A 24,100-nucleotide genomic window follows, 5' to 3' on the forward strand; every position below is an offset into this window, starting at 1 on the left:
CTGCTCCATCTGTTGTACGACTCACATCTTCATATACTGTCGACAGAGAAGCCCTCCTGCGAACCACAAGGTCAGTACAACTTATGTATTATTTCCAATTAGCTTCTTGTTTTGAATGACACGTTTAAAAAACACTTCTTTCAGCTAGTTCATCATTCTGCTTCACTTGTGAGTGAACTTGAGTGAACTTTGTACTTCTGCGTATGTCCACACAGAAGTTCCCGATGCGCCACGCCTGGCTGCAGCTAAAGATTTTGTTTCCAAAGCAGATTCCGGTTGCCTTTGTAATACACTTGTTTTCTCATAATCTCTGAAGCAAACAATGAGGGTTTGAGGCAGATGGCTTGTATAGACTTGTATATCTGCACATCAGGAGACAGCTGTCGACTCTATTAATTCATGTAAGGATCAGGAAACCAGGATTTGAACTGTGTCCTTTGGAGGATGACTTTTTGTTTTCCATTTTTCTGGGTACTGTAATTTAGGTGCTAAGAGGATAAGAAGGAGTGGCCAGACTTCCTGGCTTCCTGGTATTGATGGCTCTCCATCTTACTCTGTCAGACTAGCCTTCCCTGATCCCATAGCTTCGCAGATAAAGCTCTCCATCGTCACTGTGATTGTGCTAAAGGGAAGTGCTAACACCTCCGTAGTTTCATTGTCCAGATAGTTCATGCTAAGTGCCTGTGGATGCTAAGAGACACCCTATCACCCCACAGAGAGCACTGGTTAAAAGGGAGATGCTCATTGAGACAGCAGCCAAAACTGTTTGGAGTACTTGAAGGTTCTACGAGATCCTTAAGTAGGAATTTTCTTCAGACACAACACATTTAAGTGAGATGAACTGTAGTGTAATAAGAGTAAGTTACTGTTGCATCTGCGTGTGTGTCCTGGTTCACGGAGTACACTGTGGGTCAGAGAAGATAAGCGGGGGAGAGGTAGAAATGTACATCAGTTGGCAGAATGCTTGCCTAGCATGCATGAAGCCCTGGCTTCAACCCCAGGCACTCCATAAAGTCAGATTCCCACGCTCAGAGAGTGAAGGCAGGAGGATCAGAAATTGAAGGCCTTCCTCGGCTGTTTAGAAATTCAAAGACAGTCTGGAGGAACTGCCTCTAACATGATTCAGGAAGGTTCCTGGAGAAGGCTGCTGGTAAGCAGACGATGTTTCAGCTCTGGGGAAAATAAAGGCTTTTAAGTAGCATATGAGAAGAGAAGCAAACACAGAATCAGGAGTAGCTAGCAGGGATGTTGTGGGGGCTGAGGGACCACTGCAAACGAAGGCCGGAGTTGCTTGGGTAAGAATCAGTTGAGCCATTGCAAACCTCCAGAAGTTTAATTTTTATTTGGAAAGCACCTGAGGGCTATGGAAAGAGGAAGGCTTGGAGCTTAATTTTGCAGCTTGAAATGATATTGCTTCAGTGTGTGGAACAAAAATACAACAATGGCACATGAGAAGATAAATGGAGGTGAGTTGTCCCAGTGAGGTACCACCAGCATGGGTTTTCATGGTAGCCATGGACATAGGGTGACACAGACAGCCTCTCAAACTTCAAGGAGGATTTGAGGTGGTAAGAGTAACTGAGTGAGTCAGCACCTGGATTGGGTCATCATACTATGAGACAGAGAACTCTGGGGAGGAGAGTTTATTTGGGGGAAGAAAGGTGAAATTCGCTTTGTGAGTACATCAGAGGCACTCTAAACTTATCGGCAGGTGTTTGAGTTTGATCTCAGAAGAGACAGAATGTAGCAATTGTTGGCAGGTAATTGAAGCTCTAAACAAGGAAGGAGTCCTTTAGAGTAGGGAGTCATTCGGTGTCACCCCACCTAGGTCAGTCACTGTGACTAACACCCACTCCAGTGTCCAGCCCTATACTCAGATGGGAATCTAAGATGTGCTGGCTTATAGTTTGCTGAGGCACTGAAGCATACAACCCCCTTGCTTTCCCTATGCATCCCCCCACCCCCACCTTCACCCCATCCCAACCCCTCAGGGCTTTCTCTGCCACCTAGTGTTTGGAGTCAGAACTCAAAATTCAAGAGTCCTCCCCAGGAGGATCCCAATCTACCCTGAAGTCTTGAGGCAGACTGCACATAACATTTACATATCTGTGACCCACCACCCCATCCTGCAGGGTCCTGATCTGCTTCCTGCCTCAAGCTGTTCCTTCTCTGGATGCCTGCTCTTTGATTCTTTTTCTGCTCACAATTCATTCTCCTACCCTTTGATACCCAAGTCAAACCTGTTCTGTTTCCTAAAGCTTTCCCAAGCCCCACAAGGACTAGGCTGCCCCTTCCAGAAGCGCTCCTTGGTACATTTCTAAATGTTCTAACTAGCTCTGAATCCCGTGCTTGCCCTTGGTGTTCTTCAGAAAGAGATCTCAGAATATTCAAACTAGAAAGAAGCCCATTCAGGACTGTGCAGAAAACAGGGATGCAAATGTCAAGTGGAGATGAGGAAAGGGGTTGTTACATCTATACCTCAAGTGGACAAGATTTTACACTTGGGTCTCAATAGAACCTGGGCCCTTTCTTCTCTGTAATTCAAAATTCAGTGATAGCTGAGACTGAAAGATAAATCTGAGGGTAGGAAAACCTGCTGAACTTTGCCGAGCCTCCTGTAATATCCTTCAACCTCACTGGGACCCCGTAAAACTGAGCTGATAAAGCAGATTTTGGTGGCTACCCCAAGATTTGCTTGCTGTTGCCCATAGAAGGGCATAGAGAGCCATCCACTGATGTGCAGGGATGCGAATTCAGGCAGGAAAACGATGATGAGAACAGACAGGTGGGGGAGGCGATGAGGGAATTAAGGGCTTTGGGCACCGGCCGTCACGTGACCTGTCTGTTCCCAGATTACCCACCTTAGCTCTCCATGAGGTTGTCCTAGGGACAGGATGACCGACCAGTGACCCCAAGCAGCAGGGTTTTGTTTCGTCCTGTCTGTGATGACAGATTGTGTGGAGCCAGAGCCATACCCTGGTCCATGCTCCTCTCATTTGCAAACTGCCAGGCTATGTACGTTCAGGAGTTCACTTTGTATTATAGGTAGTTTTGAGCTTGAATTCCGTGTGAAAGGTTTTTTTTTTCCTTTGTATTGTTGCTGTTGTTTGTTTGCTGTTATTTTGGTTTGCTTTTTCCAAAGTAGTGAACTTCTTGTATTGCTAAATCAAGGGCAGATAACACTACAGTGCTATCCAAATGACAAGTGATATGAAGATGAGTTTTTAATTCTAGGATTTCTGCCTCGGTAGGCACTGTGGACTAGTACTGACTACTTCCTTACCGACAGTGCATAAATATGAGTCACCCGTTCTGGTTGTCTCTAAACTCTGATGACTAGGACTTCTAACTTTAATCCAGTTTATCAGTATTGTCTTCATGGCTAGCCTATTTCTTTGTATTTATATACACGTGATACTGGGGATTAGCCAAGGGCTTCCTGTCTGCTAAGCAAGCACTCCACCACTGAGCTCTGTAGCCCCAGCCCTCCTCTTACCTTTATGTTAAGACAGAGTCTTACTAAATTGCCAGGCCTGATTTAACCTCATTCTATAACCCAGGTAGGCATTGAACTTGTGATCCTCCTGCCTCGGACTTCTGAGTGCTGAGATTATAGACCTGTGCCACCCAGACCTATGCCACCCAGGCCTATGCCACCCAGACTGGCTCTGCATCCTTGGTCTTTTATAAACTTCTTTATGAAGCAGCCCCATGCTCCTAGCAGTATTTTTTATTTTTTTGCAACAGGGTTTCTTTGTGTAACCACCCTAACTGTTCTGGGCCTCAAGTTGTAGACCAGGTTGGCCTCAAATTCACAGAGATCCACCTGCCTCTGCTTCCTGAGTGCTTGGATTAAAAGCACCACTGTCCAGCTGCCCCAGCAGTCTTTACCTCCATCCTGGGCTGTCAGAGATACCAGAGTGTGATGGTGGACTTGAGCCGAAGGATTCCTTTATGGGTATTGAAGTCCAGAGCAAGAAAAGCATCCTGACTCTAAAGTATCCATCCCATGGAACAAGGCACCTGGGTCGACATGGAGATGATCTAGTACCACACCTTCTACAATGAGGTGTGTGTAGCCCCAAAGGAGTATCCCATGGTGCTCTCTGAGGCTCCCCCTGAACCCTAAAAGCAACCATAAAAGATTACCTAGATCATGTTCAAAACCTTTGACACCCAAGCCATTACATAGCCACGTGGGATGTGCTATCCCTGCATAAGCTTGATGGGACCATGAACTCTGGAGACAGAGTCACCTGCGCTGCTACCATCAACAAAGATTACACTCTCACCCACACTGTGCCATCTATGAGGGCTATGCTCTTACCAATGCTATGCCCTTCTGCAAGGGTTGCTCTCTCACCCACACTGTGCCCATCTACAAGGGTTGTGCTCTCACCCACACCATCCTGAACCTGACTGTCTTAGACCTGAAAGGTTACCCCATGAGGATCTTGACTGAGCATGGCTACAGCTTCCGCCACTGCCAAAGGGGAAGCTTTGTTATGTTGTCCTGGACTTGGGACAAGAGACAGCCATTATTGCACCCTCCTCCTTCCTGGAGAAGAAGAGCTACTAGCTACCCTACAACCAGGCCATACTGTTGGCAAAAAGAAGTTCCATTTCGTTGAGGCACTCTTCAGCCTTCCTGGCTATAAAATCCTGTGACATCCAGAAAACTGTATTTCCATTGTGAAGTGTGATGTAAAAACCTCCATGCTAACTAGTGATGTCTGGTGGTACTACCATGTTCCCAGGCATGGTCAACAGGATGCAGGATAGCACTGCTCTGGCTCACAGCTCTGTGAAGATCAAGGCCATTGCCTCTCTGAGCACAGGTACTCTGGATTGGCAGCCGCATCCTGACCTCACTGTTTACCATCCAGCCGATGTGGATGGACAGGCAGAACAGTGAGCCACTCATCCGTCTCCAACAAGGCTTCTGGGTACAGCTTTCCTTGACAAAACCTAACTTGTGCGGGAAAACATAAGACAACACCGGCATGGCTTTGTGCTTTGTTTTAATTTTTTGTTTGTTTTGTTCTAGTGCTTTTGACTCGGGATTTAAAAACTGCAACAGTGAGGGCGACCACAGCTGGTTGGAGAAGCATCCTTAAGTTGTACTTTGTGGCTGAAGACTGATTGAACATTTTTGTTTAATAATAATTCCAATAAGATACTTGGTTACAGGAAGTCCCTCTTCCTCCCAAAAGCTGCCTCCTACTCTAGAAAGGAAGATGACTCAGTCTATGTTCTGAGTTCATGCAGGAGACATGACAGTATTGCTTTTGTATACATTATATTTATTGCAGATTTTTAAATTTTTTCTGCTTTAATACTTTTTAATTTTTATTTTTATTTTCAAATAGTCAGTCATCATGGCCCCCTTTTTGTCCCCCCAGCTTGAGCTATGAGAAGGCTTTTGGTCTCCCTGGGAATGGGCTGAGATGGTGACACAGCCAAAGGCTTACCTGTGCACAGTCTCCAGCCCAGTTTGATAAAAGTGAATGCCTTACAAACGATCAAAGAAAAGAAGGATTTATTTCAGAATAGAGAGCTGACTCACCTGTTAAGAGCCCTTGCTGCTCCTTCAGTGGACCTGGGCTTAGTTCCCAGCACTCACATGGTGGCTCACAACTGTAACTCAGTTTCAGGGGATCTGATGTCTTCTAGTCTCTAAAAGCACAAGGCACAGCATGCAGGCAGGTAAAACACTCAGTTTAAAAAAGAAGTGTTTGTTTATTCCAACACGATGGCACACACACTTTCAGCTTTGTTGCCTTGCCTGCCATTCACATCTAGAACTGTAGGGCTGAACTTAGTGCGTGAGGTGAGGGAGAGGCCAGTGTTTCCAGTTCTGAGGGTCTGCCATGATAAGCAAGGATGCTACCACTACCTATATCTTCAGACCCAAGATTGTTTCTCTTTTCCCTCAATATGGGTATCATGTTGATCCCGAACATTTATTGAAAAGTCTTTTCTACTGTTCTACAAAGCAAAATGTCTCATTAGTCAAGGGTCTGTATCGTGCGGTCTGCCTCTGGGCTATTCACTCTTCTGGTCACCTGCCACCACTTTGTTCTGTTTGTTGGTTAGTTGATTGGGGGATGTTAGCGGTTGCTTGCTTGGTTTGTTTTTGTTTGTTTTGTTTTGTTTTTTAGTTGTTGAGAAAGGGTCTCACTGTGTAGCCCTGACTGGCATGGACAGTAGAACAGGCTGACTTGAACTTACAGATATTCTCCTGCCTCTGTCTCCCAGTAGTAGATCTCTGATTGTCTGTCTTTCTGTCTGTCTGTCTGTCTATCTGTCTGTCTGTCTGTAGTCTGTCTCCCACATCCCTCCCCTCTCACCTTATTTCTTTAAGATTGCCCTGGTGCTAAAGAAATGGCTCAGTGCTTAAGAGCATTTTCTGAGCTCACAGAGGCCAAAAGTTAGGCTCCCAACCCTATGTTGAGCAGCTCACAACTGCCTATCTCCGTCTCCAGGCAACCCAGCACTCTTGCCTCTCTGGGAAGCTGTTCTGTTGTGTGCATACATCAACTGCATTCATGCAGACACACATTCAAGTTAAAAGAAACTGTCCTGGCTTTTCTTGGTTCTTTGCATCTCATTTAGTTTTAGAATTAGCATACCAATTTATACCCAAAACATGATAGAATTTTAATCCTTGGGATCTGTACATTAGATTTCCAAGAATTATATATTGAAGTTTATCTATCATCTTCGACCAGGGTATGCACCTCTATTTAATCTGATAGCTTTTGATTTTTTATATAGAGGCCTTACACATACTGTGTTAGATTAAGTACTTGTTGGTAGATATAATCTCAATAAACACCAGTTGTCTATTTTTTTTAAAGATTTATTTATTTATTATATGTAAGTACACTGTAGCTGTCCTCAGATACTCCAGAAGAGGGCATCAGATTTCATTAAGGATTTTTTTAAAAGATTTATTTATTTATTATATGTAAGTACACTGTAGCTGTCCTCAGATACTCCAGAAGAGGGCATCAGATTTCATTAAGGATGGTTGTGAGCCACCATGTGGTTGCTGGGATTTGAACTCAGGACCTTCGGAAGAGCAGTCAGTACTCTTAACCACTGAGCCATCTCGCCAGCCCCCAGTTGTCTATTTTTAATAAGTTACTCTTTAATTAATTGTATGTATGCATTTATCTTGGTTTTTCGAGACAGGATTTCTCTGTATAACAGCTCCAGCTATCCATGAACTCTCTTTATAGACCAGGCTGCCCTCAAACTCTCAAAGATGCCCCCCTCTTTCTCCCAGTGCTGGGATTAGAGGTGTGCACCACCAGGTCCTGCTTCTTTAATTACATTTAAAAAATGCTTTTACATGGTTTGTTGTTTGCACAGAAGAATACAGTTTACTGTTGGTGTTGACTGTGTCTCCGGTGTCCTTTGTAAGTCGTGTTACTAATTCTAAGAGTTCTGTTAGATTCCTTTGGACTTGGCTCCTATAACTGTGTCATCTACAAATAATGGTTGTTTTTTCCTTCTTTGCAATCTGTATCTGTATTAGCTTTTCCCCCTTTGTACAAGCTAGCATCTGGCGTCATGCTGAACAGAAGAGCCGGTGGTCTGACCCCCTTGTGTCACCTCCAGTCTTGAGTGCACCTTTCATTATTTCCTGTGGAATGGGGTGTTTGCTGTAGACGGTTAGATATTCTTTCCTCGGTTGAGGACATTGCCTTTTAGCCTATAGAGATGTATACTTTATTTTGTTGTTCTTTAAAAAACTTACATTTTATTATTGTGTATATGTGCACATGCATATACACCACAGCACGTATGTGGAGGTTAGAGGACAACTCTCGAAGAATGACACGGGTTTGAATTATCAAACCAAGGCAATAATTGAAAAATAATCTCATAATGTTTTAAGTATGTTTCTAGTTTTCTATTGAGCCCTGTTCATAGCTATCTTGGGGTGCATGCAGCCTATGGGTCTGGCTTGGGCATGCCTGATACTGTATCTTAGACAGAAAGCAGCCAATGTGGATGCTGTGGGGTTTACTCATTTCTTCTCTGTACAACACTGGCCGCTACATCTTTTCCTTCCAGCTGTGAGGGCCACCACATAGGTGAGTGTGGCCTGAGCCCAGTTCTGAGGACTCTACAGCCTCTCCCTGCTGTCTGGCCACTTACTTCTGAGACTGTCCCACCATTCTCTGGAAGAATGAATGCCCTCGATGGTGTCCCCTTCAAGGTGTCCAAGGGCTTTGTGATGGACACAGAGCCCCACCCCGTGCCTGAGCTCAGTGTCCCGGACTGTAGAGAGCTCCTGCTGGGCACAATGGTAAGTGAGTGTCTAACTTTGCTCTTGGCTCTAAGGCCTGAGGCTGAGCCCCTGGGGCCTGTCTCATGATTGTAAAGGGAAGCTTGGGTTGCTTTCCCAGAGTCTAGGGAGTGTGAAACAAGTCACTAACTTCCATGGAGAAGACTGGTGTCTGGGCTGTGAGGTTGTTTCCCTAGGTCAGCTGGGAGCTGTGTGAGCGACCTGTGTGAAGTGCTTGTCACTGCCAGCATACTCTGGTTCGTCTCCTCATCAGCTGTTAGAGTCCCTCTTGATAAGACTCCATCTCCAGAATCCTCTGTTAAAAGTACAAGCAGCTAGCTGGGTGCACAGTTTTTTGTTTTTTTTTCCATTTTTTATTAGGTATTTAGCTCATTTACATTTCCAATGCTATACCAAAAGTCCCGCATATCCACCCACCCCCACTCCCCTGCCCACCCACTCCCCCTTTTTGGCCCTGGTGTTCCCCTGTACTGGGGCATATAAAGTTTGCAAGTCCAATGGGCCTCTCTTTCCAGTGATGGCCGACTAGGCCATCTTTTGATATATATGCAGCTAGAGTCAAGAGCTCCGGGGTACTGGTTAGTTCATAATGTTGTTCCACCTATAGGGTTGCAGATCCCTTTAGCTCCTTGGCTACTTTCTCTAGCTCCTCCATTGGGAGCCCTATGATCCATCCATTAGCTGACTGTGAGCATCCACTTCTGTGTTTGCTAGGCCCCGGCATATGGGTGCACAGTTTTAATCCCAGCACTCGGGAGGCAGAGGCCGGTGGAGCCTGGTCTACAGATCAAGTTCCAGGACAGCCAGGGCTACATAGAGAGGCCCTGCCCCCCCCCCCCCCCCCCAAAAAAAAAGGTGTAAGTAGCTCTGCTTGCACATTAGGACGGATTAGTAGTCCACAGACAGAGCACACTGCTGGAGGCCTGAAAGCTTCTTGCGCTCTGCAGGGTGGGTGTCACAGGCAACCTCAGGATAAACATGATTTAACTTTCTATGGAAATGAGTTTACTTAAAGATATAGGGGAGAGATATATGTTGCATTCATAATAAAACATAGGGCTGTAACAGTAGCTAAGGTGGAAGAGTTACCCATATTATAGCATAGATATATCATAGGGTAGACACAGATATTAAAAATTAAAGTTCCCAGGAACTTTGGAGCTGGGCTGGAGCTCCTGTGCATGGTAGCACGTGCTATTCAATCCAAGTATTTAGGAGGCCGAGGCAGGAAGAGCTGTGTTCCCATACAGCCTGGGCTACATAGTGAGACACATGTCAAAAACAAGACAGTAATAAAAAGGAGTCCAGCTCTTAACAGTTTTGCTCACGAGAAACCCGAGGTCCTGAGAATGAAGATTTATTCAGTAATTGCTGGTTTGTTTGTTTTGTTTTGTTTTGTTTTGTTTTTGTTTTTGTTTTTGTTTTTGTTTTGAGACAGGGCTTCATGTAGCCCAGGATGGTCTTAAATCACTCTGAGGCCAAGAAGAACCTTGAATTCCTGGTTTCAAACCTCTGCTTCCCAAGGGCTGAGCTCACAGGTGTGCACAGCCATGCCCTGTCTGCGTGGTGCCGGGGTTGGAACCCAGAGCTTTGTGTGCACTAAGCGAGCACCAAGCCATCGGAACTAAGCCCCCAGGCCCCAAGAACTCTAGTGGAGTGTTTTGAGGTAGCTATTGCTCGGTGACATATTGAATGGTGAATGGTTTTATTTTATTTTGTGTGTGTGTGTGTGTGTGTGTGTGTGTGTGTTCAATTTTCTGTGCATTGGTGTTCTGCCAGCATGGTATGTCTGTGTGACAGTGTCAGATACCCTGGAACTGGAGTTACAGACAGTTGTGAGCTGACATGTGGGTGCTGGGAATTAAACCAAAGTCCTTTGGAAGAGCAGCCAGTGTTCTTCACCACTGAGCCATCTCCCCAGCCTTGAGAGGAGGGTTTTTAAATATTGGCATTTTAGCATGATTATTAATTCACTTGATTTGACCTTCTTGCCAGGGTTTATCACTAAATCGTTTTGACATCTGTTGGCCTCAGAAACATCTGTAAGGGAAGATGGAAGTGGGCCCTGAGGATACCTGAAGTTTAGAGCCAGGAAATTTCCCCAACTGACAATTGAACAGGGTCCCCAAGCAAGCACTGAGGGCTGTGGCCCCATGGCCGTGGCTTGCCACAGCTGAGCCTCATGTTGTTCATCTCTCTGCAGTATGACTTCAGCCTGGAAAAGAAGGCTCTCTTTTGGGTGGAAGCAGCCATCCGAGGATCTTGCTCCCATCAGTGCAATGACCTGGGGATTGCATCAGCCCCTCCAGCCTGGTTCTTACTGGCCAGTCCAAAATACAGTCAGGTGCCTGCACCTGCTCAAATCAGAGACCCAGAGGCTGGACTGCAAGAACCTCCTGAAGAAGAGGAGGAAGAGGAGGAGGAGGAGGAAGAAGAAACAGAAGAGAAGGGGGACGAGGAAGACACCTCCTCTGCCTGTGAGGAGGGCATGGACTCCAGCAGCCCTCAGCCCGGCTCCCCTACAAGCCATCGTCGCTGCTCCCTGGATGTGCTGCGAAACATGAGGTCTGAGCTGGCTGACGCCAGGCGGCGGCTCTCGGAGAGTAGACTAACCGCGTGTCCTCGAGCCCTCCTGCACCGCTTCCGCGGCCATCGCACACTGAGCCTGAGCACCAGCCCGGCTCCAGCCCCTGGCCCAGCACCACAGCTCCCAAATGTCTCGGAGCTGCCTCCACGACCCGCCACCGCCGGCGCCATGCCTCCATTGCGGAACCACAAGCCCACAGTTGCTGTAAGAACTCTCCTCCAAGGCCACAGGCTCCAAGCCAAGGCCTCCAGGTTAAGGGTCCCCAACCTAGGGTCCTTCTTCCATACAGTGCTTTTTTCCCCCCTATACAGTGCTTTTTTTGTTTGTTTGTTTGTTTTTTGTTTTGTTTTTCGAGACAGGTTTTCTCTGTGTAGCCCTGGCTGGCCTGGAACTCACTTTGTAGACCAGACTGGCCTCGAACTCAGAAATCCGCCTGCCTCTGCCTCCCGAGTGCTGGGATTAAAGGTGTGCACCCCCACGCCCGGCTCATACAGTGCTTTGTAACCTTCTCCCACCCGGCCCTGTGGTCCTTCCTGCAGTCTAGTATATTCTACCTGGAGGCTCCCCCTTCTCTTGATTTCACACAGGGGCACACATCACAATAATTAATAACCACAGTTTCAAGTCCCATCTTTCTCTTGCAGTGGAATATGAATTCTTTTAGGTGCGGTTTGGGATAACATTCATTTTTGTTTCCTGGGCACCTAACAGTAGGCCCTACAGACAGGGGGCGCTCAATGAATGCCAGTTGAAGACTTAGATCTAAAGTTTCCCCCACGGAGAAGGCCTGTAGAAGCTTGGTGGCTCAATCAGAAATAATTCAGTAACTCCTTCCATGGGTGTTTTGTTCCCAATTCTAAGAAGGGACAAAGTGTCTACACTTTGGTCTTCGTTCTTCTTGAGTTTCATGTGTTTTACAAACTGTATCTTATATCTTGGGTATTCTAAGTTTCTGGGCTAATATCCACTTATCAGTGAGTACATATCATGTGAGTTCTTTTGTGATTGGGTTACCTCACTCAGGATGATGCCCTCCAGGTCCATCCATTTGTCTAGGAGTGTGGCTGGGGAGATAGCTCCTCTCACTAAGTCACTGGGTCTGGCAGCCTCAAGGTGGATTCATATCACAAATGTGCACTGTGTGTTGGGTCACTGACTCCTCTGAGCCTGGCTTTCAATCTTATGTAGCCCAGGTTGACCTCAAACTTGCTATGTAATGGTAGATGAGGATAACCTCGAACTATTTATCCTCTTGCATCTGGGATTACAGTATACACTGCCAAGCTCTGTGTATGAGATGTTAAGGACCGAACCCAGGACCTTGTGCATTCTAGGCAAGCATGCTACCAACCGAGCTATGTACTTGGTCTGCCTTTTGTCTTTCTTCCTCATCTGGCCTCTCACTATGCTACCCAAGCTCAACTTGAATTCCAGGAGCCAAGCAATCCTCCTGCCTCAGCTCCCAAGTAGCTATGATTATGGGCATGTACCACCACATCTAGGCTACCGGTCATATTTCATTTGCAGTGTCGCAAGCCCTAAGTGAAACAGTAGCTTTTGCTGACAGCTTCTGCACACTGGGCCCTTTGCTAATTAATCACCTTGCTCAGGCTCAGATTTATGCCTCCTAACAGTCTGATGAGGTAGTTCCAAGATGGCTCTGTTGGCATCTGAGAAAGGGAACAGAGACTGAGACCTGGAGCCTGCAGGACCCAACGCTCTCTGCAGTGTAGAAAGTAGGACACAAAGCCACATCTTAAGATATTCAGCCCAGCTGACTGTGACCTCCTCTGGTTGCTGACATGCCATCCTGTCTGTATTTCAGTCCCTCAGCCCATACACCTGCTTACCACCTCTGAGGGAGACACCCCAGCCCCTCGTCTCCTGTAGACTGCATCCTGATTCAGCACCCGACCTGCTGTCTGCCCTGACCGAAGAGGAGCAAGACCTCATTGGGCCAGTGGTCGCCTTGGGCTATCCCCTGGGAAGGGCCATGGAGGCACTGCAGAAGACAGGGAGGCAGAGCCTGAGCCAGGTGAGTGGGCCCGGGGTTGAGGAGTGCATGCTAGAGTCAGGAAAGGTCAAATGGCTTTTCCCCTCTAACTTGATCAAGGTCTTGCTTCCTCTCTCCCCTCTCCCGTGCCCCCTCTTGCAGTGTTGGGGATCAGCACAGGGCCCTGCACATAGTAGGCGAGCTCTCTCCCACTGATCTAGAGGCCCAGCCCTTGCTTACGTCTCTTTAGTGGTAGAACCTCAACCTGGCACAAATTACCAAGTTAGTGATTGAATTTTTAGGCCTTATTGATCTCTTTTCCACAGGACTTCCCAAGGAATCCCTGTGACCATTTAAGGATCTCCATAGTCAAACCCTTCTCCTAGTCCATGTACCACATACCGGATTCAGAAGCTTTAAGCAGCCAAGAACCTCTCTAGAACTCTCCAATAGGCCAATCTCTATGAGAACGTGTATATGTGTATTTGTCCATGTATGTGCTAGTGTGAGAGTGTATGCAAATATGTGTAAAGGCCATACAGAAGTAAGTCCACCTAAGGTATCCTCCTCAGATACTATCACATCTTTCTAGATAGTCTCTTACTTCTATGTGATATTTGCTGATTCAGTTAGAACGGTTGCCTCAGTCCAGTGATTGGTGATACTTGCCAACTAACTGCACCACATTTCTTCAGAAAACTAGTCCAGTTAGTTCCAAGAGTATAAGAGCAAAAACTTCAAGGTCACCTGGCCTAGCCTTCACATTGTACAGTCATTTCCACCTCACAGACTAGTCCAGGTTTAAAGGACTAAGACTCTTTGACAAGCTGTCAGCTCTGCCAGGCTGTCCATGTCCTCAGCCGTGAAAGGTGTTGGGGGTAAGTGGCTTTCAGATATGTTGAGAGCCAGGTCTGGGTGTCCCACAGTTCCTCTCTCAGGAGCACCCAGCTCCTTGTGTCTGCAGCTATTCAGCCTCCTGTTCCAGGCAGCCTGCTCTTAGCTGCTGCTTGCTGTGCTGGGACAAACAGACCAGGAGCTCCAAGAGTTGGAAAACCACATGGCTGGCTAGACAATCTGTGCTCCTGCCAGCCCTGAAGGTCAACAGAAACCCGACCTCCTCCTTCCCAGCCACACACATGGCTCTCCTTTGGTGGGCACCTGTCCCTATAAAGCCTGCTTTGATTTGCCCGGCACTGGCGTAGTCTCCCATGTCTGGTTTATCTCCTTCACTAAGCTGTGAGTTCCTTGCCGTTCTTAATTCATTTTATGCACATGGCTCCTTTGCTTCCCCTGCTGGTGCAGTAGGGATTGACTTAACCTCCGCCACTGTGGGACAGAAGTCAGTGGGCATAAAGTCAGAGCAAAGCTGTGTGCACTGCCCTGGGTGGATGGAGCCTAAGAGCCCCAAGGATGGCCCAGGGGAGACAGAGTCTGCAGAGAGGCCTCCTGGGAGGAGAATGAGGCCAGCCTTAGATGGGGAGTTGGACAGAGGCCTTGAGAAAAGAAGGGAGCTGAGGACGTGAGCAGGCCAGGGTATGGTGAAAGGCAGCACATTTGTTTTGGAGGCACGATTTCATGTGGCAGGACTGGCTTTAAACTCACTATGCAACTAAGAGTGATCTTTAACTTATTAGTGTGTGTGTGTGTGTGTGTGTGTGTGTGTGTGTGTGTGTGGTCTAGCGTAGTATTTGTGCATGTGTGTGTGCAAATGCGTGATCGACCAGAGAAAATACCCTGGTCTGTCATTCTGTTCCCTTGAGACAGCTCTCCCACTGCACCCAGGGCTAGGCTGGCAGCCAACAAGCCCCAGGCTTTCTGCTTCTGCCTCCTACAGTGCTGAGGTTTTAGGCCCGCATGTGGCAGCATCCAGATTTCTATGTGGGGGCTGGGCACTTGAGCTCGGGCCCTCACATTTATGATGCAAGCACTCTTACCCACTGAGCCAGCTCCTCAGCCTTGATCTTGAACTTCTTTTTTTTTTTTTTTTTTTTTTTTAAAGATTTATTTATTTATTATATGTAAGTACACTGTAGCTGTCTTCAGACACTCCAGAAGAGGAAGTCAGATCTCGTTACGGATGGTTGTGAGCCACCATGTGGTTGCTGGGATTTGAACTCTGGACCTTTGGAAGAGCAGTCGGGTGCTCTAACCCACTGAGCCATCTCACCAGCTCGATCTTGAACTTCTGACCCTCCTGCTTCCACCTCCCCAGTGCACCATCAGAACCCAGTTATATGTTGCTGGGGACTGAACCTCATACACAATAGGCAAGCACTCTGCCAACTTCACTACCTTAAGGCAACACTTAGTTTGTTTCTCGTTGTTTGTGTTTTGAGTTGGGTCTTACCATATTACTGGCTAACCTCAAGCTCCCTATGTAGGCAGGCCAGCCTGGTCCTCAGGTGATACTACTTACCCTGAAGGCCAAAGAACCCTGTCCCCACAATGAAATCAGGGGGTGATTAGAACAAGTTTTCAGCACCAGGATGTATGCTCTGGAAGAAACGTCCTGCCTCTCTGCCCCCTCCCCCAGCTGTGGTGCAGACTGAGGTCTGGTGTGAACTCCACTCACCCTGGGTGACAGGTGTGTCTGGGGTGGGGTGGGGGTGCATAGAGATGGGCGAGGAGGGTCCTTTTGCACTTAGGTGCTCCTCTGAGAAGGATGGCTAAGCTGGTGGTCGTCCGTGAGGTGGCTGAGGTGAGGAGGTTGAGTTACTTGCTTAAAGCCTGTCCTGGACCCCACATAGGCTCTGTAAACACATGAACAGCTCTTTTCTTGGATTCTATCCCTCAACTTGGGACATTTATTGAGGAGCCTGCTGTCACCCCTCTGCTGGTTCTCAAGGGAAGCCTGTTCCAATTCTGTTGGCTTCCTGTTACCTATGACGGGTTGTTCAGGACACATGATCTTTGTAAGACCCTTGGTTGGCCCCCTAGCTTGACCCTGACACTCCTCTTACTGTCTCTCCGTCTCTGCCCTCTTTGGCCCAGTTTCTCGGCTACCTCAGTGCCTGCGACAGGCTGCTGCGGCAGGGCTACGACGAGGCGCTGGTGGATGAGGCCATGGAGATGTTTCAGTTCTCCGAGCATCAGGTGGGCTGGGCCTCCCACCTGGTCCCCAGGGAATGGGAGCATGGGGTGCAGGGGTGTGGTGGCCCCAGAGCTGCGTGTGGACTGGTCAGAAGGGAACTGGCCTGCTCACACAGGGGAGAAAGTACCGACCTAGAGAAGTGGAGCACAGTCAAAGGTAGGAGTCAGCGAATGAAGAGGTGGGGAGGGAACTGGAGGCTGGAGGAGCAGGGGCTTCGCTGTAGTAACTGTGTCAACAAAACACGTATCACTGGATGCCTGCTGGGTTTGAGACTTCCATGTAGGAGCCGTCTGAAGATGCTTGAACTCAGGGAGTTTGCTGCCCTCGGCATCCAGGGAGCTCTAGGCACTCAGAAAGTAACTCGAACCATGACAGCTCCTACTACAGTCATGAGGCGGCAATTCACAGAACTGGGACTTGCAAGAAGGACTGGGTACCAACCAGGAGAGGAAAACTCAGGGGGAGTCTTCAGGAGAGGCTGAGCTGGGTGAGCCCAGCATGCCAGCTCACAGGAGATGCCCCTGTGCATTCTCCTGGAGCTGCTGCCCTAATGCCAATCACAGGGAGCCCAGAGTGAACCACATGAGAGCACTTCAGCAAGGCTGGCACCTTCTTTCCGCACATCCCCAGAGGGAGAGGAAGATGACAGGCATTGGCCCAGGGTCAGGCGTCCCTAGGGAAGGGAGCACAGTTTTCTGGGCTGCTTTGAGGGTCAGAAGGCACCAGGGTTGGGGATACTCAGGACTGAGGCAGCCGTGGTGGTAAAGTACCCTTTGTGCCTCCTCTTCAGGCAGGGGAGTTCCTGCGGCTCTGGAAGCAGTTCAGTGACATGGGCTTCCAGCAAGACCGGATCAAGGAGGTGCTGTTGGTCCACGGTAATCGGCGCGAACAGGCTCTGGAGGAGCTGGTGGCCTGTGCCCAGTGACAAGCTGGGACATTGATGCATGGCTGACAGTGAAGGACCAGACCTGCCATCCATCCCAATGGAATCATTAAAAGATAATGCCGGTGGTGGTGGCACACACCTTTAGTCCCAGCACTAGGGCTGCAGAGGCAGGAGGATCTCTGAGTTCAAGGCCATCCTGGTCTACACAGTGAGTTCCAGGACAGCCAGGGTTGCATAGAGAAACCTTGCTGTAAAAAAACAAAAACAGTAATTATAATAAAATAAAATAAACAAAACCTAGCAAGATCAAAGCCAGGTGTAGTGACACATGCCTTTAATCCCAGCACTCAGGAGGCAGAGAAAGACAGATTCTTGAGTTCGAGTCTAGCCTGGAGAACCAGTGCTGCACAGAGAAAACTGATTTCAGAAAACAAAACAACAACATTAACAACAAAGCCAATAAGACTCAGAAGGCATCTCGGGCTCACCGAGAAGCACAGAGGAGGCCCAGGCAGCAGTAGATACAAACAGCCGCCTCTCACATTTACAGGCAGCAGGTGGAGAGCATGGTGGGGTTGGGAAGGTCAATGCGACAGTTGTCTCCAGCCACCGAAAGCCTGTGTTTAAGAGACCTCCAGAGACTGAGAGGACCAGCCGGTGGAGTGGCCTGGGACTCAGGCAAGCAGAGGTCAGAGGCCAAAGGGTTAGTGCCCTGCCTCTGACTGCAGTCAACCCAACGTTCTTGGGTTCACTCTCTCTCATTCTCTTTGGTCTATAAATCAAGCTGGAGCCCAGGTCTGTGGAAACCTCAGGGAGAGTGCCCTTGTGTCACGGCTTCATTCCCCTGTTCAGCGTGAACTGGGAACCTCTACAAGCTGAAACAGCAAGTCTGGGGCAGCTACCCAGGTCTCCTGAGGCCTACAGAGACCCTTTGTCCTTTCCACTAAGTTTCAAAGCCACTCGGCTTGACATGGCATTGAGAATGCTCCTTGGCCCTCTACCTGGCTTTGAGTGAGTTGGAGGCAATGCACAGAGAAGTATTTGGGAAAATCAGCTAGAGAGCATGCAGGTGGCTGTGAGTCTATTACCAAAACCAAACTAACTTGGAAAAGAGGGTAAAATTGAAGTGTGAACGCTGAGATGCTGTGGCGGACCTGAGGCGTTTCCTGTTCTAGCTAAGTTAATCTGGCTCAGGTGCCACTTGTATTAAGGCCCTTGAATGAGAGGTGACCCGCAAGGCTCTTGCCACTGCCATCCTTCCTGCCACAAACCCTTTCATTCCCATCCCTGGGAAACTATTGCTTGATTATGAATGAAAAATGGTTAGTCTGCAATAATCGTTTTTTAGATTTTTATTTGCATTCATTTAAATAATGATTTCCTAAGTTTAATTTGGGTTGTTTGCCAAGCACGGGGGGGATTTACCAGTAACTACATCACTGAAGAAAATATCTCTCCTTCAGTCATCAACTGCCTATAGGATCTATAGTATAGCTCCTCAAGGAGGGGTGGCGCCTCTTAAGCCCTATCCCCTTCACTAATTATTTTTAGGAGGTGGAAAAATAAAGTTTGAGGCTTACACTCTGAGATCAGACGGAGCTACGAGTTTAGCCTTATAGCTAACTAGCTGTGTGATCTTTTGAAAGTTGCTTATCTTCTCTGTGCCTCAGTTTCTCATTCATAAAATACATGTTAAAACTTTTCAATGACGCTGGTTGACTGGGATCATGCACGGGATGCTTCTGTCACTCGTTGCATCTGCCAACCTGTCACATATATCTCCTTCCTTGTTCTGTAGCCACCACCCTTCTCTGTTCGTTCTCCCCGTCATCTAATGAACACCAGCTCTTATAGTCTGCTTACATGTACGTCCCCTCGAGGGTCACATGTTAAAGACTTAGTCTCCAGCTGATGGTGCTGGTGGGGACTGAAGTGAGGCCAGGAAGAAAAGAGCCGCACCATGCCCTTGGGAGGACCCTGGCCTCCCTTCTCTTCGCTGCTTCCTGATTATCATAATGTGAGTCATTTTGCTGTCTCATAGACCACAATGCTTTGCCTTACCACGGCCCCCAAACAACAGACCTGAGCAACTGTCAGCTGGACCCTCTCAAACTGTGGGTCAGAAATATCCTTAGGGGCTGGAAAGATGGTTCAGCACTTAAGAGCACTTACTGTTCTTCCAAAGGTTCTGAGTTCAATTCCCAGCAACTACATGGTGGCTCACAACCATCTGTAATGAGATCCAATGCCCTCTTCTAGTGTGTCGGAAGACAGCTACAGGGTACTCATATAAATAAAAAAAAAAAATCTTAAAAATAAAAGTCTTTGGTTTTCTCATTCATTTCCACAGCTTCAGAAGGGAAAACAGCAGCATCCTGCACCCAACCTCAGAACCCCTGAGCAAGCCTGTCCCTCCCAGGGACCACACCTCTCTGATCAGCAGATTTGAAGAAAGCATCCAAAATAAAGGATTATGGAAGGATCACCTGGGGAAATGGTGCCTCTATGAGTCCTATTCAGGGTCAGGTGGCTACTGAGGTATCAGCAGATGACACACACAGGCTACCTGAAATCAGCCTCTGGATATGATGACCCCTACAAGGGAGACCACAAAGATGGTGCAGTCTAAGCCCCATGCAAAGCCAAGCCTGGCCCAAATAGCAGATCCAGTCTTGCTTCTCATCACCCCTGTCTTCTTCTTTTCCGGTCCCCTCTAAGTTCCCTGGGAGATGCATGCCAGCAGGGTAAAGAAAGAAGGCCCCCAATCTGACAGGACAGTTGTCTTAGAAGCCACTTCAGGCTGAGCTCTCAAGCTCATTGTGCCCTCAGGGAACAAAGTGCAAACTGTCTCTGTCTAGCTTACCCTTGGCCACTTCCTCTGAAGCACCCTGCTGTTTGTCCCAGGGCATGGGACTAAGCCAGGGTGATCTGCCTTCTCAAGGTGCCCAGTCCAATCCACATGCAAAGTCCACTCTACATGGAAAGGACAGGTTCACAGGTGCTAGGAATTAGGACAGAACCCCTTGGGGCATCATTATCCAGGCTGCCTCACGGCACAGTGCTTCCCCCATATAATTCGTGATGAATGGTTACAAACTGTGCTTATGCCATACGTGGGACATTCCTATTTTAGAAAGGAATGAGAGCGAGGTGGAGTTTCTGTGTGCCCCTGAGTTCCTAGTTCCATGGCTGATGTGCAGAGAGGGCGGCCCCTCCCAGAGGCCAGGGCCAAGGCAAGGCTGGGCCGCCAGGGCACTGCTCCCCTCTCTGTCCTGCTCTTGCTTGGGTGTGAGTCTGCCTCCTGCAGCTGTCATGCTTCTCCTGCCACAGGAGGAGTGCTGGCCAAGATGCTACCACAGTCTCCTCTCAGCCTTGACCTTGGCATGCAGGGGACAGTGGAGAGGCACACCCCTAGATCTCGGCTGGTTGAGGTGGAGAGCTCAGCCTGGGATCTCTTCTGGGACCTCCCCATCTGTCAGTCTTTTCCTTCATTTCCTAGGTCCAAATCTGCCCTGTAGCCCCCCTGTCCTCCTGTCTGCCTGCTGTTGGAGAAGCCTCAGCTGGTCTCCTGTGAGATCACACAGCTCTTTGCTGACCTTAGACTATGATGAGGTCTTAGGCACCATGAAAGACAGCCAAGGTTGGAAGGCCAGCTTTCCAACCTTAACCATGAGTCCCACTGTAAGGGGGATCTGGGCCTCAGGGGCTCACGGGAGTCTTTCCTAATGAGAGAGGGTCACCTCAAGGACACTAATCTCTCCTTCAGACCCTAGGATCCAAACCTTAGTTCCTACGTATGCTGATGTCACGGGAACACTTGGGCAAGTTGGACTCTCTAAGAGTATAGTCCCCTGTCCTGTTCCTGTCCCTGCCCCATCCCATCCCCCCATCTCATCCCCCTTCCACTCTCCACCCCCAAACCCGTGTTCCAGGAGCTGCTGTCCAGGTCATGAGTCAAAACTGCCACCAAAGAACAACTCATTTGGCTATGGCTAGGGTGTGGCCCAGTTGGTTGAATGCTTGCCTAACATGTTCAAAACTGTGGATCCAAACTCCAGTACCACACAGACCAGGAGTAGGGTTTCATACTGGCAAAGCCAGCAATGGGGAGGTAGAGACAAGAGAATCAGAAATCATTCTCAGCTACAGCTGGAGTTTGAGGCCAACCTGGGCTACATAAGACCCTGGGTTTTTTTTTTGTCTGTTTGTTTGCTTGCTTGCTTTTGTTTTTTAATACAGAAACAATCCACTAATTCTCCCACTATATGTAACTTTATTGCCTAACATCCCAGCTGGGCATGGGTCAGGGTGAAAGTGGATGGAAAAAACAAACAAACAAAAACCAAAAAACAGGAAATGGTCTCGGTCCTTCAATGACATGCCAGAGTTCTGACTTGGGAAGCTGGTGTAATACAGGCTGCTGCCTGGGCTGATGATGACAGCAAGAGGTGCTGGGGTTGGGGGTGGGAGTTGGGGGTGGGGGGTAGGGGTAGGGTGGGGAGCAGGGGTTCCTGGGCTGCATTTGGCCAGCTCCCCCTGTAGAACTGAGTCCTAGCCAAGAATGCCTGGTGGTTCCATACCTTGCCCAGTGGTGGGGCACCCATCCCCAGCCTCCAAGGCTGCTGCCACTGCTGGTGGCCCTCCCTCCTGCCCACTCTCCGCCTGAACCTGTCCTTATAAGGCCACCCACTCAGGAGATACAAGCTCTGTGTCCCCTGGGCAACTGCCCACGTGGCGTCATCGGATGTTTCTCTGCTCGAGATTTTTAACCTATGACTTGGTTTATTTTGTCACTAAGAAAATGTTTCCAGGTTGAACAGAGACATTCACTGGGTTCCAGATGAGGATACAAAGATAGAAGCTAGGGTGCTGGGGAGCTGGGGGGCCTGGGACAAGCCCCAGGGCATGGCTTAGCCTCGTTCCACGTTCCCTAAGTAGCCAGGCAATTCCAAGAACTTAAGCAAGCTCTGTGCTTAGGTAACTCCCAAGCACTTGGGGAAGCAGCCCCTCCCCCTGCTGTGAGCCATCTTAGTGCACTGTCAAGGTGCCCTGTCCTCCCTTGATCAGGAGTGGACACATGTCATTGCTTGGGGCCAGCTTACTCTGGCATGTACTCTTGGATCCTTTCCTTGAGAGCCCCTTCTGGTCCTGGCCTTGGAGAAGTGAGATCTGTTCCTGCTGCAGAGCCTGTGCCGCTGAGTGCTGCCCTTGCCCGTCCCAAGGAGCTCAGAGTAAACCCAAAGGCCTTCCAGTCTGGTCCTTAACTCACTGAGTTCCAGTCTAACTTGTGCTACACACGGCTAAGCTCCCTGATGGATGTGGTAAACACACACACACACACACATACACATACACACACACACAATACACACACACACACACACACACACACACACACACACACACACACACACACACACACAGAGAGAGAGAGAGAGAGAGAGAGAGAGAGAGCCTGAGTACTCTAGGGACAGTTCTGAGTTGGTTTTGGGTAGGGATTGGGGGAGGTAAGGAGGCAGTTAGTTTCAGGGTAAGAGGCGGATGCTAAAGGATGCATTTTGAGCTTCTCCAGGCTGCAGGACCCTCAGGAACAGGTCAGAGGTACAGCATATTCTTGGTATCTGCAGCAGGGCAAGCCATCTGCACAAACCAACTGAGGGGACTCCTGCCTGGGAAGCACTATCCCAGGTCCCGACAGTGGTGAGGGAACTGGGTTTGTGTTCTAGAGACAATGCCTTGATGGGAGAAATGATGGTAGATGCCTCCCAGGCCAAGAGCCCCTCTTTGTGGCTTCCACTCTTGCCACAGTCAGTGACTGCCTTTCCCACTTACAGCCAGCCCAGCTGCTTGCTACTGCTAAAATAACCCACAGCCCTTTCTTGAGGTTGAGAGCTTTCTTACTTATTGACATGAGCCAGGCACTGCTGGTCTGACCTTCTTTCTGTGTTCCTTACAGTCCTTGAGTTTAGGCATTGTTACTGTACCCACTACCACATGCCCACCTGATGTTCTGAGGCTAAACAGCTGGCCAAGAGCACACAGTCAGGAGGCCCTGGAAACAGATTTAAATCCAGAAAGTCTGTGTTGGCAGCTGGAGCATCCCACCACCCAGCTTGCTCTCCTCCCTGTGGGCCTGCACACAGCTCTCTCCCTGACCCCATCACAAATGCACAGCAAAACGGTTATCCTGGACGGCACTTCCTAGGCCACAGTATGAGCCTCCTGATCTCTTCCTGGAGACCCTGAAGGAGTCCATAGTTAAACTTGGCTACCTTCAGACCTAGCCAGGAGGAGAGGGCCAGGCCTAACCTTGAGGCTAGAGCTGTGGGCCTGCTCGATCCCTTACCTAGCAGGCATGGCTCTCACGTTGTCTTGTTCCCATTCCCAGCCTTGCCACATAGGGGTACTAAAGATTATGGTTTCCCCTCAAAGTGGCTTGGGGAGGCTCCAGCTTCTGGTCATGGAAACACCACCCCTACCCAGAAGGCATCTCTCTGGTTCCAGTCACTGTGAGATCAGGCCAAGCTTTGAGATGGACACTTACCAACATGCTTTACTGTGCCTGAATTTAACTGCCGGGTGACTGGTGCCTGGATTGCAGAGGGCCAGAGGGGACAGGCACTCAGCCAGCCAGCAGGCTCTCGCCAGAGAAATGGCTTACTCAAACTGGGTCGTTAGAAGAAACCTACTGACAGAGGCTGTTTATGAAGGGTGAAGGGACAATCCACAGCAGTGAGGGGGCATTCTCTGCACCCCTATACCTACCTACACATACAGGTCAGTACCCCAACCTGAAGCCAGAAAGGACTACCTGGAAATAGCCACCTGACAGGGGCTGTTGTCCAGAGCAATGGGGGAAGAAAGCTGAGGTAAAACTGCTGGAGGAGGGAGCTGGAGAGAGAGTCCTTGACTCACACTCCCTCCACCAACCGAGCCCCCTCTGAGGAAGCACCCAAGTCACAGGAGCCAAGTGAGCCACAGGGGTCTCAAGGGTTTTCACACATCTCTGCTTGTCACATTCATAGCCTTAGAAACAAGCTGCAGCTCCTGTTTCTTGAAAAACAGAACCCAAGTTCTCCAGGCTGCACCCTTGGGCCTCATCTGTGGGCTCACAGCCTGGGTGCTTGGCCCAGCCTGCAGGATGACGGCGGCGGCATAAGCCTTCAGCTCATTCTCACCTCCATCCCTGCTTCAGACTGAAACCACGTTAGAGCTGGGCTGGG

At 48.9% G+C, this 24,100-nt stretch overlaps 1 protein-coding gene and 1 pseudogene across 5 annotated transcripts; both read left to right on the forward strand.

Annotated features, from left to right (window-relative positions):
* Positions 1–11: 11 nt before the first annotated feature.
* Ubap1l (ubiquitin-associated protein 1-like) lies at positions 12–19,360 on the forward strand. 5 transcript variants are annotated; one of them, NM_001111145.2, is made up of 7 exons: positions 12–70; positions 8,086–8,320; positions 10,524–11,111; positions 12,733–12,942; positions 15,892–15,993; positions 16,782–16,866; positions 19,228–19,360. In NM_001111145.2, exons 2-7 carry the CDS (start codon positions 8,201–8,203, stop codon positions 19,275–19,277), a joined length of 1,155 nt encoding a protein of 384 aa, NP_001104615.1. In that variant the 5' UTR covers positions 12–70; positions 8,086–8,200; the 3' UTR covers positions 19,278–19,360. The 5 variants fall into 5 exon arrangements, with proteins under 5 accessions (NP_001104615.1, NP_001360838.1, XP_017168745.1 ...); NM_001373909.1 differs by lacking the exon at positions 19,228–19,360 and having other exon boundaries at positions 16,782–19,198; XM_017313256.2 differs by lacking the exons at positions 12–70; positions 19,228–19,360 and adding an exon at positions 9,755–9,986 and having other exon boundaries at positions 78–8,320; positions 16,782–17,340.
* Positions 3,872–4,478, forward strand: Gm17875 (predicted gene, 17875; annotated as a pseudogene).
* Positions 19,361–24,100: the final 4,740 nt, after the last annotated feature.

The sequence above is a fragment of the Mus musculus genome, chromosome 9, assembly GCF_000001635.26.
Source record: "Mus musculus strain C57BL/6J chromosome 9, GRCm38.p6 C57BL/6J".
NCBI classification, from domain to species: domain Eukaryota; kingdom Metazoa; phylum Chordata; class Mammalia; order Rodentia; family Muridae; genus Mus; species Mus musculus.

Coding starts and splice junctions, on each gene's coding strand:
- Ubap1l (NM_001111145.2), top strand. CDS start 8,201: ATGAATGCCCTCGATGGTGTCCCCTTCAAGGTGTCCAAGGGCTTTGTG. Junction 8,321..10,523: donor AGCTCCTGCTGGGCACAATG/GTAAGTGAGTGT, acceptor ATCTCTCTGCAG/TATGACTTCAGCCTGGAAAA. Junction 15,994..16,781: donor TTCAGTTCTCCGAGCATCAG/GTGGGCTGGGCC, acceptor CCTCCTCTTCAG/GCAGGGGAGTTCCTGCGGCT.